The following is an 18,224-nucleotide window of genomic DNA, read 5'->3' as shown; positions in this document are numbered from 1 at the left end:
TCTAATAACAACAGATGCTGGAGGGGATGTGGCCAGAAGGGAACTCTACTGCATTGTTGGTGGTAGTGTAAACTTGTTCAACCACTCTAGAAAACAGTATGGAGGTTCCTCAAAAACTCCACATAAAGACTTGGAAAAAAATTATATTTAGCGAAACCAGACCCAAAAAACATAAGGCTCCATGATTTCCCTAATTTGTCCTAGCAGAGGAGCACAATAGCTTAATAGCTATGTACATATGACCATATAAAATGATCCTAATCAAAATGAACGCAAGATACAGAAATAAGAGGTTTGTTTTTGTTGTTGTTGTTGTTTTTAATGTACTGTATGAAGTTCTTTCTTTCTTTTTTCCCCTTTGGTTTATCGCCTGTTGTCACTGTTTTTTATTTTGGTACCTTTTGTATGTTTATCTGTTTGGGGGAAGGAAAGGGAAATAACAAAATGGTGAGACAAAGGACAAAGGACAAACCAATGAAACAGCAAAACTCAAAAGACACTATGTTAGAAATGAACTTTAAAACTTGGGGGTGAGGGATTCCGGCAGAGGAGGGAAAGTGTGATAAAAACCAGGGAGAAGGTAACAATGTTCGACAAGAAATGTACTCATTACCTTACTTATATAACTGTAACCCCTCTATAAATCACTTTTACAATAAAATAAAATAGAATAATAAAAACAAAAAGACTCCACATAGAACCCTCTATGACCCAGCAATCCCACTTTTGGGCATTTACCCAAATGATCACAAACAAGACCATACTAAAGCTACTAGCACAACTATGTTTATTGCAGCATGGAACCAACCCAGAGGCCCCTCAATAGATGAATGGATCAAGAAAGTGTGACACACACACACACACACACACACACAATGGAATTCTATGCCTCCATCAGAAAGAATGACATCGTCCCATTTGTTAAGAAATGGAAAGACTTGGAAAAAAATTATATTAAGTGAGGTAAGCCAGGCCCAAAGAAACAGGTCCTGGGCTGGGAAGGTGGCTCAGTGGTAGAGCGCTTGCCTTGCATGCATGAGGTCCTGGGTTCGATTCCCCAGCACCACATAAGCAAAAAGAAAAAAAGCCGGAAGTGGCGCTGTGGCTCAAGTGGTAGAGCGCTAGCCTTGAGCTGAAGAGCTGAGGGACAGCGCCCAGGCCCAGAGTTCAGGCCCTACGACCGGACCCCCCTCCCCCCAAAAAAGAAACAGGTCCTACGGTTTCCCTTATTTGCAATAACTAGTATATGTCTGGGATAAGCAGAAAAGGTCAAAAGCTATGTACATATGACCAGATAAGATGATGTTAAATGAAATGAACCCCAACATAGGGACACAAGTGGTTTTTTTCCTTCTTGCCATTGTTTGTAACGTATTTATAATGTACCATGTGATTTTTTTTTTTAATGTTCCTCCTCCATGGTATAACCCCTGTTTTCACTGTATTTCATGTTTGTGCCCTGCTGAAAAAATGCTGAAATAAAGGTACAGGGAAGCCCATTGTAACAACGAGATGTACAAGACACTATGTTGAAAATGAACTTTAAAACTTGGGGGGAAAGGGAGGGAGGAGTTGGGGAAATGGGGAGGGAAGGGATGGTAGGGTATAAACAAAGGAGAAGGTAAATTGTTTACATTTCTGCTTTGCTGATTAATAAAAAGCTTTCTCAGATAAAAAATTATTAGGACTTATCAGCACAGGTAGAAACTTTCTGATTAGAATGCCAGTAACTCAGAAAAAGGGGGCAGAGATTGAAAAATGGTATTTTATCAACCCCAAAACCATCTGCAGAGCAAAGGATGTAGACACTGGGCTGAAAAGACACACCAAAGAATGGGAGAAAATCAGAACCAGCTATACCACTGCCAAGGGACCAATATCCAGAAAGTACCGGGGAGCTTAAAAAATAAACGTCTCAATCATAAATGGGCCAATGAGCAGAACAGATAGTTCTTACAAGAAGTACAAACAACCAATCAATAAAGAAATGTTCCACATGTCTGGCCATAAAGGTAACACAAATCAACATGATATTGAGATTCCAGATCACTCCAATTAGTCAAAATGCCATCATCAAAAACACAATTTCTGACCAAGAGGCAGGGAGAAGGGAACCTTCTTCATACGCTGTTGGAGAGAACGTGAAGTAGTGCAACCACTGTGAAAATCAGGGTAGACATTACTCAAAAAAGTAAAAACAAAAGTTTACCCTATGATCCAGAGAGGCAAAAAATGCAAATCAGGATACTACAGAGAGAGGGGTACAATTTGCAATTTATTTAGACAGTAGCCAAGCTATGGAAATGGCCCAGATGTCCTACTACTGATGCCTGGATTAGGGAAATGTGGGCTACGCACACGCACACGCACACAGGCACACCAACACACACAGACACACCCTGGACTACCGAGTCATCCCTCACACACCGGATTATGCAGTCATAACGAGATTACGGAGCAGAGCACAAGGGTGTGGGGGACCCTGTGCAGACCCGCGTGTGGCTGAAGGCAAGGACCCGAAATTCATCAGCCGCTGCCTTTCCAGTCGCCTTCGCCGGGCCTGAGTGCGAGTTTTCGCCTCTGCGGCCGCTCAGAAATCAAGGCTGTCAGCGCAGCCATGACCAGCAACGACGAATGTTTCAGTTGTGGCCAAGCTGGCCACTGGGCCAGGGAATGCCCCACTGCTGCGAGACGGGGGCGAGGAGGACCGAGGGGTTGGGGCAGAGGGCTCCAGGTTTATCCCGCATCCCTGGTAGACTTCTGCTACCGCTGCGGGGAGTCCGGACACCTTGTCAGGGACTGTGATCTGGAGGAGGACGCCTGCTACAACTGCGGCGCAGGCGGCCACATCGCCAAGGACTGCAAGGAGCCCAAGAGAGAGCGGCAGCAGAGCTGCTACAACTGCGGCAGACTAGGCCACCTGGCTCGAGACTGCCAGCAGGCAGATGACCTCAAGTGCTATTGTTGTGGCCAACCTGGCCATATGCAGAAAGACTGCCACAAGGTGCAGTGTTACAAGTGCGGGGAACTTGGACATGTGGCCATCAATTGCAAGAAAGTACTAGAAGTCAGCTGTTACCGCTGTGGTGAGACTGGGCATTTTGCCCGGGAATGCACCATTGAGGCCTCGGCCTAATTCTTTTCCCGCATCACCCCTCCTCATTTCTGCTGATAGTGTATTAATTTCTCTGATACTTTTCGCTGGCCAAGTAGGCAGGCCAGTGAGGATTAATTGCCGTGTGAAAGAAGGAAAGGGGTGAACAAATAAAAACCAACATTTTGCATTTAACCAGGTCTTATGTATGCTGTGTTACAGAACCCCCTTCGGTGCTCTGTTGAGTAGGAATTGATGGATAGAACAGTGAAGTCAGACCTCAGCTTTCTGAGGAGCTAGGCTACAGGAGTGAGTCACCAGTGCCAGGCTCATTATTTTGTTTTTCTTTCTCAGTTTTCTTGTTTGGGTTTTGTTTTTGTTTGCTTTTGTCAGTTTTGGGGCTTGAAATATGGGACTCGGCTCTGTCTTTCAACTCTTCAGCTCAAGGCTAGCAGCGTACCGCTTGAGCCACAGTGCCACTTCCGGTTTTCTGTTGGCTTATTGGAGACAAGTCTCACGGTCTTTCTTGCCTGGGCTGGCTTTGAATCTTGATCCTCAGATCTCAGCCTCCTGAGTAGCTAGGATTATAGTTCTGAGCCACTGGCACCCAGCTTCTTTCTCAGTTTTATTTTGAGGAGGTATCTGCAAAGGAACTTTGCAAGGAAGGAGGAAACAAAATGCCATTGTGTTGGTAGGAACTGGAATGTCTGAGTGTGGAGGGAAAACTGGCCTAAGAAAACTGTGAGGGAATCACAAACATCCTTAAGATCCCGTCTGACTCAAGTTTTCCAAGATAGACTTTACTCTGGGCTGTTTGCTCCCACTTTCAGAGAGAGAGGATAGCAGTGGCTCAGGAGCATGAAGTAGGCTGAGGATGGAGTGTCTTTAAACGTGTAAGGTGGTTTGTTAATTAAACTGTGAGGTGAACCTTTTTGTGGGGAGGGGTCCAGTTGCTCTGGAGATACACCTGGGACAGCCATGGGAATGGGGTCCACTATATGGGCCTGGGTGGGTCTCTCAGAGGGTCTGGGCATAATGCTGGTTTGGGGTCCAAAAAGAGGGGGCAATCTGGAAGTTTGAATTCAGGGCCTGTGGGCTGTCTCAGAGCTTTGGATTTCAAGGCTAGCACTGTACCTACCACTCAAGCCACAGGTCCACTTCCAGATTTCTTTTGCAGTTAATTGGAGTAAGAGTTTCCCAGACATACTTGCCCAGGCTGGCTTTGATACTCAACCCTCAATCCCTAGATTTCAGCCTCCTGAGCATCTACGTTTACAGGCATGCCAGCTGAGGCTACCTTCTCACAAGTCACAGTTGATGGGGACAGGAGTGGGGACAGAAATGAGGGTAGCCTGTGTTTCAGGGTAGCTGCTCTCGGGTAGCTGCTCTCATCCTCTAACACAGGCCAGGCACAGGTTTGGGCCTGACGCACCTGTTATTTCACATCAGATCTTGGTATTTTAACACTTAAGTGAGGAGTGTTCAATATCATGACTGCCTTTGTAATCATCAATGACTACGCAATCGAGTAATAATACAGAGTTTGCATCTCTCACCTGAAGCTCTCAAATCCAAAATATTTCAACTTCCAAAATTTTAAATACCACTCTCACTAGTGAAAATTTCACAGTTGAACTCCTCTGATAGCTTGTGGTTAGGATGCAGGCAGGGGATGGCTACATTGCTAAGTGATACAACGTGAACATAGCGTGCCTGAGACCTTCAATCTTTAGTGCACTCTTGCTCATGAACACATGTACACACATGAAATATACACAAATGAAGGCATATCAAAATTGCATAAAACCACTCTGATCCTGTTGGTAAATTGTGTATGGGAAGCAAAATTAAATTTTTTGTTTATTTTTGGGTTACATGCCCAAGATACCTCATGAGCTTTCTATATGTATATATGTGTGTGTGTGTATATATATATATATATCTTGATGCATATATTTATATATAAATGGATATGTACGTATCTCAAAGTATATTTATATTTAAAGCTATGTGTGTAAAGCAATTGGTCCAAAATTGTGAAATCATGTTACATCTAGGCTCTTTCTGGGTCTAATATGGTAGATATGGGTTACTCGTGCTGATCACCTAGTCTGCAGGTCTGCATCTGCATCCAGTCTTTCCCTGGCTCCTGAAATCATTTTTCATGTTGTCATTCCACTTTAGACCTCCACCCCACAAGCTGAATCCTCTGAAGATTTTCACGCTCCAGGCAAAGTTGTACAGGAAGAGATACAGAAAGTAGCTAAGCTAAACTTTTATACAGAGAACATCTAAGGATTTTTTTTTATTTTTTTTATTTTTGCTGGTCGTGGACCTGAACTCTGGGCCTGGGCCCTGTCCCTCAGCTCTTCAGCTCAAGGTGAGCGCTCTACCGCTTGAGCCACAGCGCCACTTCTGGCTTTTTCTGTTTATGTGGTGCTGAGGAATCGAACCCAGGGCCTCATGCATGAAGGCAAGCGTTCTACCACTGAGCCACCTTCCCAGCCCCACATCTAAGGATTTTATTCTCAGTGTGTACACAGTCCAGACCACATGTATCAGTGCAGTAGCCATGTGTTCCTCTTCATAGTGTGTGAATGTGGTAGTTCTTAGCTGGAAATAGTCTACTGTGAAAGATCAGACATGCCAATCTTTGTGCTTGAATCCTTCATTGTTTATGGGAGTGAGAAAGTTGGAGTCTTCTGTCTGACATCTCCAGGTGACTAGTATCAGTGTGGGCCTCAATTCTTACCACTAATGGTATATGGAGAACCACATGGCTCTTCAGACTGAGCTCTGTTCTCCAGATGGCCTTACATTGGATGGCCTTATATCTCCTCTCCTCTCCAAATTTCACACCTTTCACTAATTCAGAGTACCCACAAACTTCAGGAAAATTTCATTCCTACAAGTTCTTGCTGGCACTCTAAATCTTCAAAAATCCATTCGAAGGAGGTACAGGTGGCTCATACCTATAATCCTAGCTCCATAGGAAGGAAAGATTTAAGAATCATGGAGTGAAGCCAGCCATGATAGGAAAGTCCCTGAAATTCTTACCTTTTATAAACAGAGAAAAAAAATCAGAACTGGAACTGTGGCTCCAGGGGTAGAGTGCCAGTCTTGAACAAAAAAGCTCAATGATCAGAGAGTAAGGGGGGGGGCACAGAAATGATAGGACAAAGGTTGAAACCTGCAGCAGTGATATGCACTAGACATATGTTGAAAATGAACTATACAACTTGTGGGTGGGGACAGAGGGGGAAAACTAGGAGAGAGCAAGGAAAGGGATAACATTAAGAAAAGAAAGGAAGTCTTTATCTGACATATATAACTATATACCTTCCAGATATCATCTTTATAATAACAATAACAATGCATTAAAAAGGTCAATGACAGCGCCTGAGACCAGATTTCAAACCTCAGGTAAGGCAGACGTATTTGCTCATATGTGCATATGCGTGTGCATACACACACACAGAAATAAATAAATAAAAGGGAAGAAAGAATTTCCCTTTCACACCTAGATTGCTGATTTAGGCCCTCTTCCCCTGATATCAACATCCCCAACAAGAGTGGTACATTTGTCACAATTGATCAATCTACATAGACTCAGTGTTATCACTCAAAGTACTCAATTTCTTCTTGACATCCACATTCTTTTTTTTATTGTGAAAATACTGTACAGAGGGGTTACATTACATGAGCAAGGTAATGAGTACATTTCTTATGAAGCATTGTTGCCTTCTCCTTTGTTTCCCCTTCCCAACCCTTCCCATCTCCCCCCCCTCACTCCACCCCACCCTGCTCCACCTCCACCCTCAAGCCAAAGTTGTAAAGTTCGTTTTTTGACATAACATCTTGTACATCTCATTGTTGCAATGGGTCCACCTGTATCCCTATTTAAACAATTTGATTTTTCCTTCCCCTCCACAAATTATACCAATATCAAATACAGTGAAAACGGGTTATTCCGTGGGGAAGGTACATACAAAGCAACAAAGAAACCATCTTATGAATATGTTAGAAATAATCGCAAGAAAAAAAATATTTGAATCCTTATCTTGGGGTTCATTTTGCCTAACATCAATTTGTCAGACCATTTCTGTTTGTATCAGAAAAAAAACAGGGCCTGGGAGACTCCATAAAAACTTTTGTCAAATTCCCATAATAAATCTCCATGTTCTCCTGTCCACTCCTACCTCTGTCTATCTAGCTACCTGAATGCAGTCCGTTTTCTTCCTCTTGAGAATTCTTGAGTATTGCAATTATCTTTAAACCCACTGCACGCATTTATTCCTCCCTGTTTGTGTACCAGTGTCTGGCTCACCATCTGAAATGAATCATACTTTTCACACCAACTCTAGTATGGACACTATCAAGCAGATGAGAAAATGGAGGCTCTGGAAGCTACTTTTCTTAAAATCATCAACCATATGAAGTCCTTTGCAAGCGGTCTTCCTAACCACCCTCTTGCTCTTCCTTCTTTTGCTTTTGTTTTTTGGTTTGTTGCCGGTACTAGGGTCTGGGTGCTGTTCCTGAGCTTCTTTTGCTCAAGCCTAGCATGCTACCACTTGAGTCAAAACTTCTGGCTTTATTGGTAGTACATGGGAGATAAGATTCACAAGGACTTGAATGCCAAGGCAAGCTTTTATGTTAATCCTAAGATCTCAGCTTCCTGAGTTGCTTGGTTTACAGACATGGGCCACCAATGCCTTGCTTTGTCCTTCCTTCTTACTTAGAACCGAATCTTAAACCCACAGAATCTCTAGGTTTGTCTGTCCTAAAGTTTACTGAGTCCAGCTGTTGCCTGTGAATGCCCTATAACAACTACACTTCCAATTCTGGCTTCTTCTAGCCCTGACTGAGGCTTTGTCTCCAGCAGTGATTCCTGATCAGTTAACGTGACCTTCCATACTTTCAAGGAGGAAATATTACATACCTAGGTGATCCAGAGTTTAAAAAAATCGTCCTTTTTCTTTCTTTTTGCTGACCCTAGGTCTCCATCTACTCAGGGCCTGGGCACTGTCATGACTTCATAATTAGTGGGTGCATGCCTGCAGAACCATCATCATGTGGATAGCATCATGTGGATAGTTCAGTGACAGAACAAGCCGTAGCTCTGTGGCTTCAACACAGCTGTATTAGCTAACTGAGAGAAATGAACCCTGAGATGGTCCTGACCATGCTGGGCAAATGTGTCTCTGCCGAAGTGGTTCCTGGAACATCATTGAAATAAATTTGTATTATTGCACTTTAGAATCTTTTATTTGGGTGACCTTCAGAATTCAGAGATGCCCTCATGACATCTTTCATAAGTTCTGATGTGAAGACATAGCTGCTTACTTTTTTTTAAAATTGAGATTAGGTGATTACATAAATTCCACATATTTCATAGTATTGTGGAATAGTGATTGTTAAAGTCATAAATACATTTTATCCTTCACAAGGCAAATTGTTATTATCATGGTCTATAAAGTTTGTGAATTCTATGAGCTTTGACATTACAATTATTCTTCCACATCAGGTGATATTTACATTTCTTTCCTTTTGCTTAGTGTAAGCTGTTCCCTCTTTCCCTCTCATTCCTCCCTTCCCATTGCTCTCTTTAGGTTGCTTAGTTCATTTTCATCTACGTCCAATGCAGCTGATGGGCCCCTCTCTTGTATGTTTTCCCATTTCCCAATGATTCTGTGCCCTCTTCCTTGCTTCCCTCCGTGCGCACCCGCGCGCATATAGAATAACATATATGTGGTCAAGAACATGGAGTCCTTTAACAATGATATGGCAATTGAGTGAAAGTCCTTTGTTTCTTGAGTCCTGTTTACTTTGTCATATCTCCTTGCATTTTGGTTTTAGCATCCACATATCAGGGAGACCATGTGCCATTTGTCTCTTTGCTCTTGGCTTATTTTGCTCAAAATGATTCGCTCTAGCTCTACCCATTTCCCTGAAAATACCATTATTTTATCCTTTCTAATGGCTGAATAATATTCCATTGTATATGGATACCACAATTTTTGGATCCATTCATCAGTAGTGGGGCATCGGGGTTGTTTCCATATCTTGGCTATTATGAACAGTGATGCAATGAACATGGAGGTGCATGTGTCCTTGTATCCTGGTTCCTGTTGTTCAGGGTAGATGCCTAGGAGTGGTATGGCTGGGTCATAGGGAGGTCTATAATTAGCTTTCTGTGGTACTTCCAAACTCCCTTCCAAAGTGTATTAGTATATATTCCCACCAGCAGTGTAATAGGGTTCCTCTTTCTCCACATCCCCTCCAGCATTTGTCATTGCCTGAATTAAGGATGTGGGAATTTCTGACTCAGGTAAGGTGGCATCTCAGTGTTGTTTTTATTTGCATTTCCTTTACAGCCAGGGATGACAAACATTTCCTCATGTGTTTACCATTTTTATCTCTTCTTCTGAGAAATCTCTCTCTAGTTCCCTTGTCCATTTAGTAAATGATTTGTTAGGTTTGGGAGGAATTAGTTTCTTGAGTTCCCTGTCTATACTGGATATTAACCCCTTGTCTGATATATTGCTGGTAAATATATTTTCCCAATTCGTTGACTTTCTTTCTTGTTTGGTTGCTATTTCTTTTCTTTTCTTTTTTATAATTTGAAAGCTGGATATTCGCTTTTTTTTTTTTTTTGGTTGCTATTTCTTTAGCTGTGCAGAAACTTTTTAAGGTAGTTCCGTTTATTGAGTCTCTCTCCAATTTGTTGTGACCCTTGGACTCTGTTCAGGAAGTTTCTGCCTGTACCTATAAGTTCAAGTGTCTCTCCTACTCTGTCTTGCAGTAGTTTAAGAGTATCAGGATTGATGTTAAGATTTTTAATCCATTTTAAGTTGATGTTAGTGCATGGTGACAGGCTAGGGTCCACTTTTAGTTTTCTGCATGTGGCCGTCCAGTTTTCCCAGCCCAAGTAGTTAAAGAGCCTATGCTTCTTCTACTGTATGTCTTTGGCTCCTTTGTCAAATATCAAGTGACTATATGTATGCAGTTTTATTTCTGGGTCCTCTAATCTGTTCCATTTGTCTTCAGGTCTCTTTTTGTGCCAGTACCAAGTTGTCTTTGTTCTTATGGCTGCCCCTTTCAACATTCTCACCCATTACTCCCATCCAGTCCTTCCCTCACTTTTTGATTTTTAGGTTATGTATTGAATTTTTTGCCATTTAACAAAGCAGTTTATGTATATAATATATTTTGATATATGTCATCCCTTCAACATCTACACCCCCTTTTGACCCACCCCTTTCCTTATATTTCTCAATTTTGTGGCATATACAATGAATTCCTGCCTGCATTTTCTCCCTCCCCCACTTCATTTTTCTACCCTGCTCCTCTTGGCCGGACTTGCCCCTTTGGCAAGTACCCATTTTTTGGTACTTATTTTTTGGAGCTTGGACTTAGTCTTTATCTTGATTATATGAAATACATTGTTAAAGATAGAAACTTAACTATAAAGACTCCCTTAAAGAAGAAATCCCCATTAATAGTTAATTCTCTTTGTGTCATTGCTCTTTGTCATGAATCTCATTCTGGTTTTAAATAGGATAATTTAAGAGCAAATTTCTTTTTATATATTTTATTGTAAAGATACTGTACAGAGGGGTTACAGTTACATGAGTAAGGTATTGAGTACATTTCCTATCGAGCATTGTTACCCCCTCCTTTGTTTTTTCCCCTACTATCCCTTCCCTCCCCACCTCCCCCAACTCCACCCTCCCTACCCTGAAGTGGTAAAGTTAATTTTCAACATAGTGTCTTGTACATCTAAGAGCAAATTTCAATCTCTTGCTTCATTTTATTTCTCTAGGATGGAATTAGAAGGTTAGTCATAAAGGTATTTTTAAAAGACAAAAAAAAAAACCAGATTGACAATGCTCCTTTTAGATTCAGAGACAGGGACTGTGAGTTCTATACCCTATAGGATACAATGTATCTACTTCTCTGATTTCAGTATATATCAGGGGGGCTGAAGTTAGGGGGAAATAAATAGAAAATAAAGATTTCCTCCATTAACCCCAAGTCTCCTTTTGTATTCACTACTTTACATACCCCAGTCAGTCATCTTCACAGAAACAGCTTGTGTTAATGGCCTAGTTGAAGTTAGGAAGGCAAATTCCACCCTCTGGGTTTAGTATAAAGGATGCAGCATATTGGGCATGGTTTGAGGGACAAATGAGTTGAGTTCCAATTCTGCCTTCATTATTTTCTTTGCTGTGTGATCTAGGGCACATCATTTAATTTCTTTGTATATTATTTTCTTTATCTATGTAATGATAATAACAGTGCCTGCCTCATTGGAAATGTTGAAAGGATTAAATAACCTCATAAATGTAACACCCTAAGAAATATGATTGGCACATAATGATCTCTGAGTGAAGGTTTGCTTCCCGGACATGTGTGTGTGTGTGTGTGTGTGTGTGTGTGTGTGTGTGTGTGTGTGTGTGTGTGTGTGTGTGTCCATGGTGGTCCTGGGCCTTGAACTCAGATCCTGGCCACTGTCCCTGAGACTTTTTTTTAAACCAAGGCTAGCACCCTACCACTTGAGCCACAGCTCCACTTCTAGCTTTTCAGTGATTAATTGGAGATAAGAGTCTGGCAGACTTTCCTGCTCTGACAGGCTTTGAACCATGACCATCAGATCTTAGCCTCCTGAGTAGCTAGGATTACAGGTGTGAGCCACCCATATCTGGCTTGCTCCCAGTTGTTTTGGAAAGAGCCTTGAAACTAAAGTCAAACTACTCTTCCCCATTTATATGACATCTTCTTGCCTTCTCTATATTCCCTTGGAGGAAATAGTGGTTTCATATGATTCTTTTGGGATCTAAATTAAGTAGCATACATAAAACATTCTTTTTTTATTTCCATATCATTTACCTTTTACAAACAACCTATACTTTCAAGCCCTGGCAAATACCATGACCTATAGTCCCAAGATCCTACCATTAACCTACTTTTACTAAGAATAGGTCGATAAAGTAATCTCTACCATCTTCTATTTCTATTATTTATTTAGGTAATGATATTGTCATTGCCACTTATTATATATCTACTTGTTGAAATGCTACTGCAGTAGCTGCTGAATGAGTCCATCTCCTGTGAGAATCCTTTCCCAAACAGCCTCCTCCTCTTCCAGGCAATTCTTCTCTGTGTGATCCTATAGCAAGCTCTGTGTGCTGTACCTCTATTATAGGTTGTGGAATGAATGAATGATGAAAGAAAGACAGAAAAACAAAAAGAAGCTTATCTCAAGTAATAGAATATTCAGATATCACCCTGCCACTAATGATTAAAGCAATTGATGATTGCTACACAGTACCATGAATAATTCCACCAGTTACACATGATTCATGTTTGTTTCTGTTTGATTTTCAAGGTGAAATTGTGGATTCAGTTGGGAACTTTGATTCATATTAAATAGATATTTATGATACTTATTTCTAGACAAGCCTTATGCTTAAAACTACAAAGATAAACAAGACATAGTTGTTCCTCTCAGTCAGTTTAGAATTAAGTTGAGGAGATAAAAGGAATGTGTGAAGAGAAGCCTAAGGACATTAGTCAGTGGTAGAGTGAAAGCTTTGAGCAAAATAGCCAATCAACAGCACAAGGCCTAAGTTCAAGCCCTAGTAGTGGAGCGTGTGTGTGTGTGTGTGTGTGTGTGTGTGTGTGTGTGTGTGTGTGTGTGTGTGTGTGTGTGTGTGAAATCTGATAATAAGCTCAAAGCTAGCCTGGGCAGGAAATTTCTGTGAGACTCATATATCCAATTAAATACCAAAAATTCAGAAATAGGACTTGTGGTTCAAGTCACAGAATGCCAGATTTGGGCAGAAAAAGCTAAGGAACAGTGCTTTGGCCTGTGTGCGTGCGTGCGCGCGTGTGCGCGCTCGCGCGCACACACACACACACACCTTAGACATGGGCTTGCTGGGAAGATTAAATGAGATCTAGCATGTTATTGCCTAGCCTGATGCCTAGACACACATTAGGCAGTCAGTAAACATTAGGTAGGGGCATCAAGGGTGTGATGTGGGATTGCATAGGGAGAGGCAAAAACATCAATGTGAACTTGAGAGCAAGGCAACATATCTCCATATTGCATGATAGAATTTTATTTAGGTCTAATTAAGAGAGTTGTAAATAAAGAGAAAAGAATATTCAGCAAAGGATGTAATGCATGCAAAGGTATGCAGGACAAGGTGGTATATTGAGATGCAATAAATAGCAAGGAACTGGTTGCTCGTAAGTGTAATTCTAGCTACTCAGGAGGCTGAAATCTGAGAATTGGGTTTCAAAGCTAAATGGCTGTGAACCACTACATCTAGCTTTTTCGTTGAGATTAAGTTTTGCTAACTTTTTGTTCAGGCTGGCCTCAATCACAATCCTCTCTTCCCAAACAGGATTTCAGGTTTGAACCACAGTGCAAGCCCTACCTAATAAATAACTAAAGCTAAAATGATTAGAAGCATGGCTAAAGTGATTGAGTACCTGCTTAGCAATCACAAAACCCCAGTATTACCAAAATAGGAAAAAAGAAATAAAGAGGGTTGAGGGAGAGAAAGCACCAAGTCTATAAAGATTACATTATATTATATGGCTCACATGTATATGACATATTGAGAAGATAAAACTATAATTATAGATAGTAGATCATTTGTTTTCAAGGGCTAGATGTGTGTGTGTGTGTGTGTGTGTGTGTGTATAGTGACTACGTGAAAGACTACATGTATTTTCAATGGCTCAGCATCCTTATTGTGGTAAACTTTTTTTTTAAAGTAAAAGACTATAAAGACGATATGTTAGCCCAGCGCTGGTGGCTCATGCCTGTAATTCTAGCTGCTCAAGGAGGCTGAGATCTGAGGATCATGGTTTGAAGCCAGCCTAGATAGGAATATCCATGAGACTCATCTCCAATTAACCCAGAAAACTGGAAGTGGCTCTGTGGCTCAGAGTAGTAGAGCCCTAGCCTTGAGGGAGAAAACTCAGAGGCAATGCCTAAGCCCTGTGTTCAAGCCCCATGACCAACAAAGAGGACAAAAAAAGATGATGTGTTAGTCTATTTTCTGCTGTTGTCATAGAATGTTACAGACTGGGAATCTTATAAACACTAGAAGTATATTGTATATTTGGCTCATAGTTCCAGAGGCTGGGAAGTTCAAGAGTATCTGGTGAGGATTTCTCTGTGTGTTGTCTCCTAACCTGTCAGAAGAGCAGAGGAGAGACAGAGAGAGAAGAGGGGTACACTCTTATGAGGCTGTATTCTCAGAATTGTTTCCCAAACATGCTTTTCTATTGTTTATATGGGCAGGTTAGAAATTTACAAATATTCCCTTTCTATTGTTTTTTTTTTTTCCCCCTACCATCCCCTCCCTCCCTCCCTCCCTTCCCCGAGGTTCTTTTTTTTTTTTTTTGATTGTGATTAAACGATTACATAATTTCAAAGTCACAAGTTCATTCTAACTTCCCTGGAGCAAATTGTCTACCACAGTCTGTAATATATAACAGTGTTCACATGTTATATACCATATTTGTGATCAGCAGCATGAGGATATTTAGTAGTGGTTCAACCAGATGAGCGGGAGTTCTTTGTTTCTTAAGTCCTGTTAGTTTTGTCGTATCACCTAACCTTTTGGATTTAGCATCCACTTATCAGGGAGACCATGTACCGTTTGTCTCTTCGTTCTTGGCTTACCTCGCTCAACGTGATTCCTTCTAGCTCCATCCATTTCCCTGCAAATGCCATTATTTTGTCATTTCTAATGGCTGCATAATATTCCATTGTGTATAGATACCACAATTTTTGGATCCATTCATCTGTGGTGGGGCACCTAGGTTGTTTCCATATCCTAGCTATTGTGAACAGTGCTGCAATAAACATGGAGGTGCACGTGTCCTTGTATATTGGTTCCTGTTGTTCAGGGTAGATGCCTAGAAGTGGTATGACTGGGTCGTAAGGGAGGTCAATCTTTAGCTTTCTAAGGACCCTCCAGACTGCTTTCCAAAGTGGTTGTATAAGTGTACATTCCCACCAGCAGTGTAATAGGGTTCCTCTTTCTCCACATCCCCTCCAGCATTTGTCGTTGGCTGATTTGTGGATGTGGGACATTCTGACTGGGGTAAGGTGGTATCTCAGGGTTGTCTTTATTTGCATTTCCTTCACCACCAGGGATGATGAACATTTCCTCATGTGTTTCTTTGCCATTTTTATTTCTTCATTTGAGAAGTCCCTCTTTAGTTCCCTTGCCCATTTAGTAATTGGTTTGTTAGGTTTGGGAGGGATTAGTTTCTTGAGTTCCCTGTATATACAGGATGTTAACCCCTTGTCTGATATATTGCTGGTAAATATTTTTTCCCAATTAGTTGGTTGTCTTTCTAGCTTAGTTGCGATAGATTTAGCTGTGCAGAAGCTTTTTATTTTAAGGTAGTCCCATTTGTCGAGTCTCTCTCCAACTTGTTGTGACCCTGGGACTCTGTTCAGGAAGTTCCTTCCTGTGCCTATTAGTTCAAGTGTCTCTCCTACTCTGTCCTGTAGTAGTTTCAGAGATTCAGGTTTAATGTTAAGGTCTTTAATCCATTTTGAGTTGATGTTGGTGCATGGTGATAGGCTGGGGTCCACTTTTAGTTTTCTGCATGTGGCTGCCCAGTTTTCCCAGCACCAGCGGTTGAAGAGGCTGTGTTTCTTCCATTGTATGTCTTTGGCTCCTTTGTCGAATATCAGCTGGCTGTAGGCCTGTGGATTTATATCTGGATCTTCTATTCTGTTCCATTGGTCGTCGGGTCTGTTTTTGTGCCAGTACCATGCTGTCTTTGTGATTATAGCTCTGTAGTAGAGTTTGAAGTTCGGCATGGATAGCCCTCCCATATTCCTTTCTATTGTTTTTAATGATAATTTCTGTCTTGAAATTTGCTCCTTCCTCTCTCCTTTCACTGGACACATTTATAGGTACCTATGAAGCTTCCTCAATATTTTGCTGCTTAAAGATTTCTGCTACCATCTTTTAGTTGTACTTAAAAATTCTAGTCTTTGGCATGGACACAGTTCAGCCAAGTTCTGTGCTGCTCTATAGAAAGGGAGTCTGTATGCCAGAATCTAATGCCCTGTTCCTCATTTCCATCTAAGGCTGTGTCCTTTGTCACCCATATTTCTACCCACCTTTCAATCACAAGCACTTTTGTAATCCATAAGAAGATGCAGATTTCACTACAGCTCTCTTCTGTTTCTGAGCCCTCAAGAGCCTCCATTCCCCATTCATAGATATGCATGTTTTCACTACCTTGCTCCTCCAAACTCCTCCAGTCTCTATACATCACCCAATTCCAAAGCTGCTGCTACATTTCAGGTATTTGATATAGCAGCAACTGCTCTTAGTAAATTTTCTGCTACTATAACATAATGACACAAACTGGGTAATTTATAAACATTAGAAGGTTATTTGTCTCAAACTTTTGGAGGCTGGCATTTTCAAGAGCATAATGCTGGAATCTGGTGAGAATGTTTATGCTACATGAAAATATGGCAGATGGAATATTATACAGCCATTAGAAAGGACAAACTGATGTTTTAAAAATAATTTTAATGGTTGTTATTCTTTTTATTTTTTGTTTATATATTACCAAGGAATCAAACCCAGGGCCTCATGTATGGTAGGCAAGCACTCTACCACTAAACCATATTCCCTGCCCCAAGGTAGATTTTTAAAAAAGAAAGAACAATATCCTCCCATAAAAACAGCCTTAAATGATTCCTTCTGTTTCTATTTGAAACCTGGAAATAAGATTCAAGTACTGAAATGAGAGGAATAGTTTAAACATGGCAATAAGTTATGGTAGGATGATAGCAGTGGAACACTAACTGAAATGTGGTTAGCTATGATTTATATTTTGAAGAAGGAACCAACTGAACTAGATGATGGAGTTAATGGGTGATGATATAAAACATCCATTTTCTTTTATTGCTGTCTTTGGAACTCCATTATAAAGATTGATTAACTTCCTTTGTCCTCTCAGAAATTATCTATTGGTCACCCTATCTTTCTCAGACTCTGTTCAAGGTGTTGAAAGCCCAGAATTCACCAGTAATTATACAGAGTATGCTTATACAATTCATACCTTCAAGAATCTCACAGTTTAGTAGGAGCCACACATATAAATGGAGATTGCTGTTCTAGTGTGGAATGATTTATATGATAGAGTCAAGTCCAGGGAATTGTGGAAGGATTGAATATAGGCACTTATTCTATGTATGACTTATTTGGGACCTCTGACCTCTCAGAGGCATACTCCTATTTACCTAGCAGGGGAGAAGAATAGTGTCAGATGCTCAGAATGTTATTTAATTTATTGAATGGACTTCACTGTTTGTTGCCGATTCCTTCATTTGTTAATTCAACACTCATTTCGTTATTGACTTTAACATGTGTTAAAGTGTAAGACTTTAACACGTGTTAAAGCAGAGCATCTAAATGTGAATTAGAAATTATTCTTTCACCCAAGAGGCTCATAACCTAGTTCAGATAACAGTATAAACACACAAATAACTGTAATGTAAGGCCAAAATTAAGAACACTGTAAAAGATAGAGGATGATAAAGTAAAAATTCTAGCTTCCTTAATTCATATTTGTTTGACTTTGGACAAGTTGCTTAACCTCATGAGATTGTCTTGTCTCTTTTTTTCCTCCCTTCCTTCCTTCCTTCCTTCCTTCCTTCCTTCCTTCCTTCCTTCCTTCCTTCCTTCCTTCCTTCCTTCCTTCCTTCTTCCTTTCTTTTTCTTCCTTCTTTCTTTTTTTTTTTTCTTTTTTTTTTTTTTTTTGGTCCGGTCGTGGGGCCTGAACTCTGGGCCTGGGCACTGTCCCTCAGCTCTTCAGCTCAAGGCTAGTGCTCTACCACTTGAGCCACAGCGCCACTTCTGGCTTTTTTCTTTTTGCTTATGTGGTGCTGAGGAATCGAACCCAGGGCCTTAGAGCATGCAAGGCAAGCGCTCTACCACTGAGCCACCTTCCCAGCCCCCTTCTTTCTTTTTGTTCTTTCTTTTCTTTGTGATGCTGAAAATCAAACCCATGTTCTTGAGCATGCTAGACAAACATTTTCCTGGCTGAGCTGCATCCCCAACCAGAACCA

General features: G+C 41.0%; 1 protein-coding gene across 1 annotated transcript; it reads left to right on the top strand.

The window, feature by feature from the left end:
* Positions 1-2,617: 2,617 nt before the first annotated feature.
* On the top strand, positions 2,618-3,136 carry LOC122112063 (cellular nucleic acid-binding protein-like). Its single transcript, XM_042684897.1, has one exon. The coding sequence runs from the start codon at positions 2,618-2,620 to the stop codon at positions 3,134-3,136; it is 519 nt and encodes a 172-aa protein (XP_042540831.1).
* The last annotated feature ends 15,088 nt before the right edge of the window (positions 3,137-18,224 follow it).

This window comes from Dipodomys spectabilis, unplaced genomic scaffold (genome assembly GCF_019054845.1).
Source record: "Dipodomys spectabilis isolate Male_0828 unplaced genomic scaffold, ASM1905484v1 ptg000091l, whole genome shotgun sequence".
Lineage (NCBI taxonomy): Eukaryota > Metazoa > Chordata > Mammalia > Rodentia > Heteromyidae > Dipodomys > Dipodomys spectabilis.
Note: the sequence above shows the minus strand (reverse complement) of the source record. Positions and strands in the feature narration are given on the sequence as shown.

Bases quoted from the DNA above. Each gene is read 5' to 3' on its own strand.
- LOC122112063 (XM_042684897.1), top strand. From the start codon at position 2,618: ATGACCAGCAACGACGAATGTTTCAGTTGTGGCCAAGCTGGCCACTGG.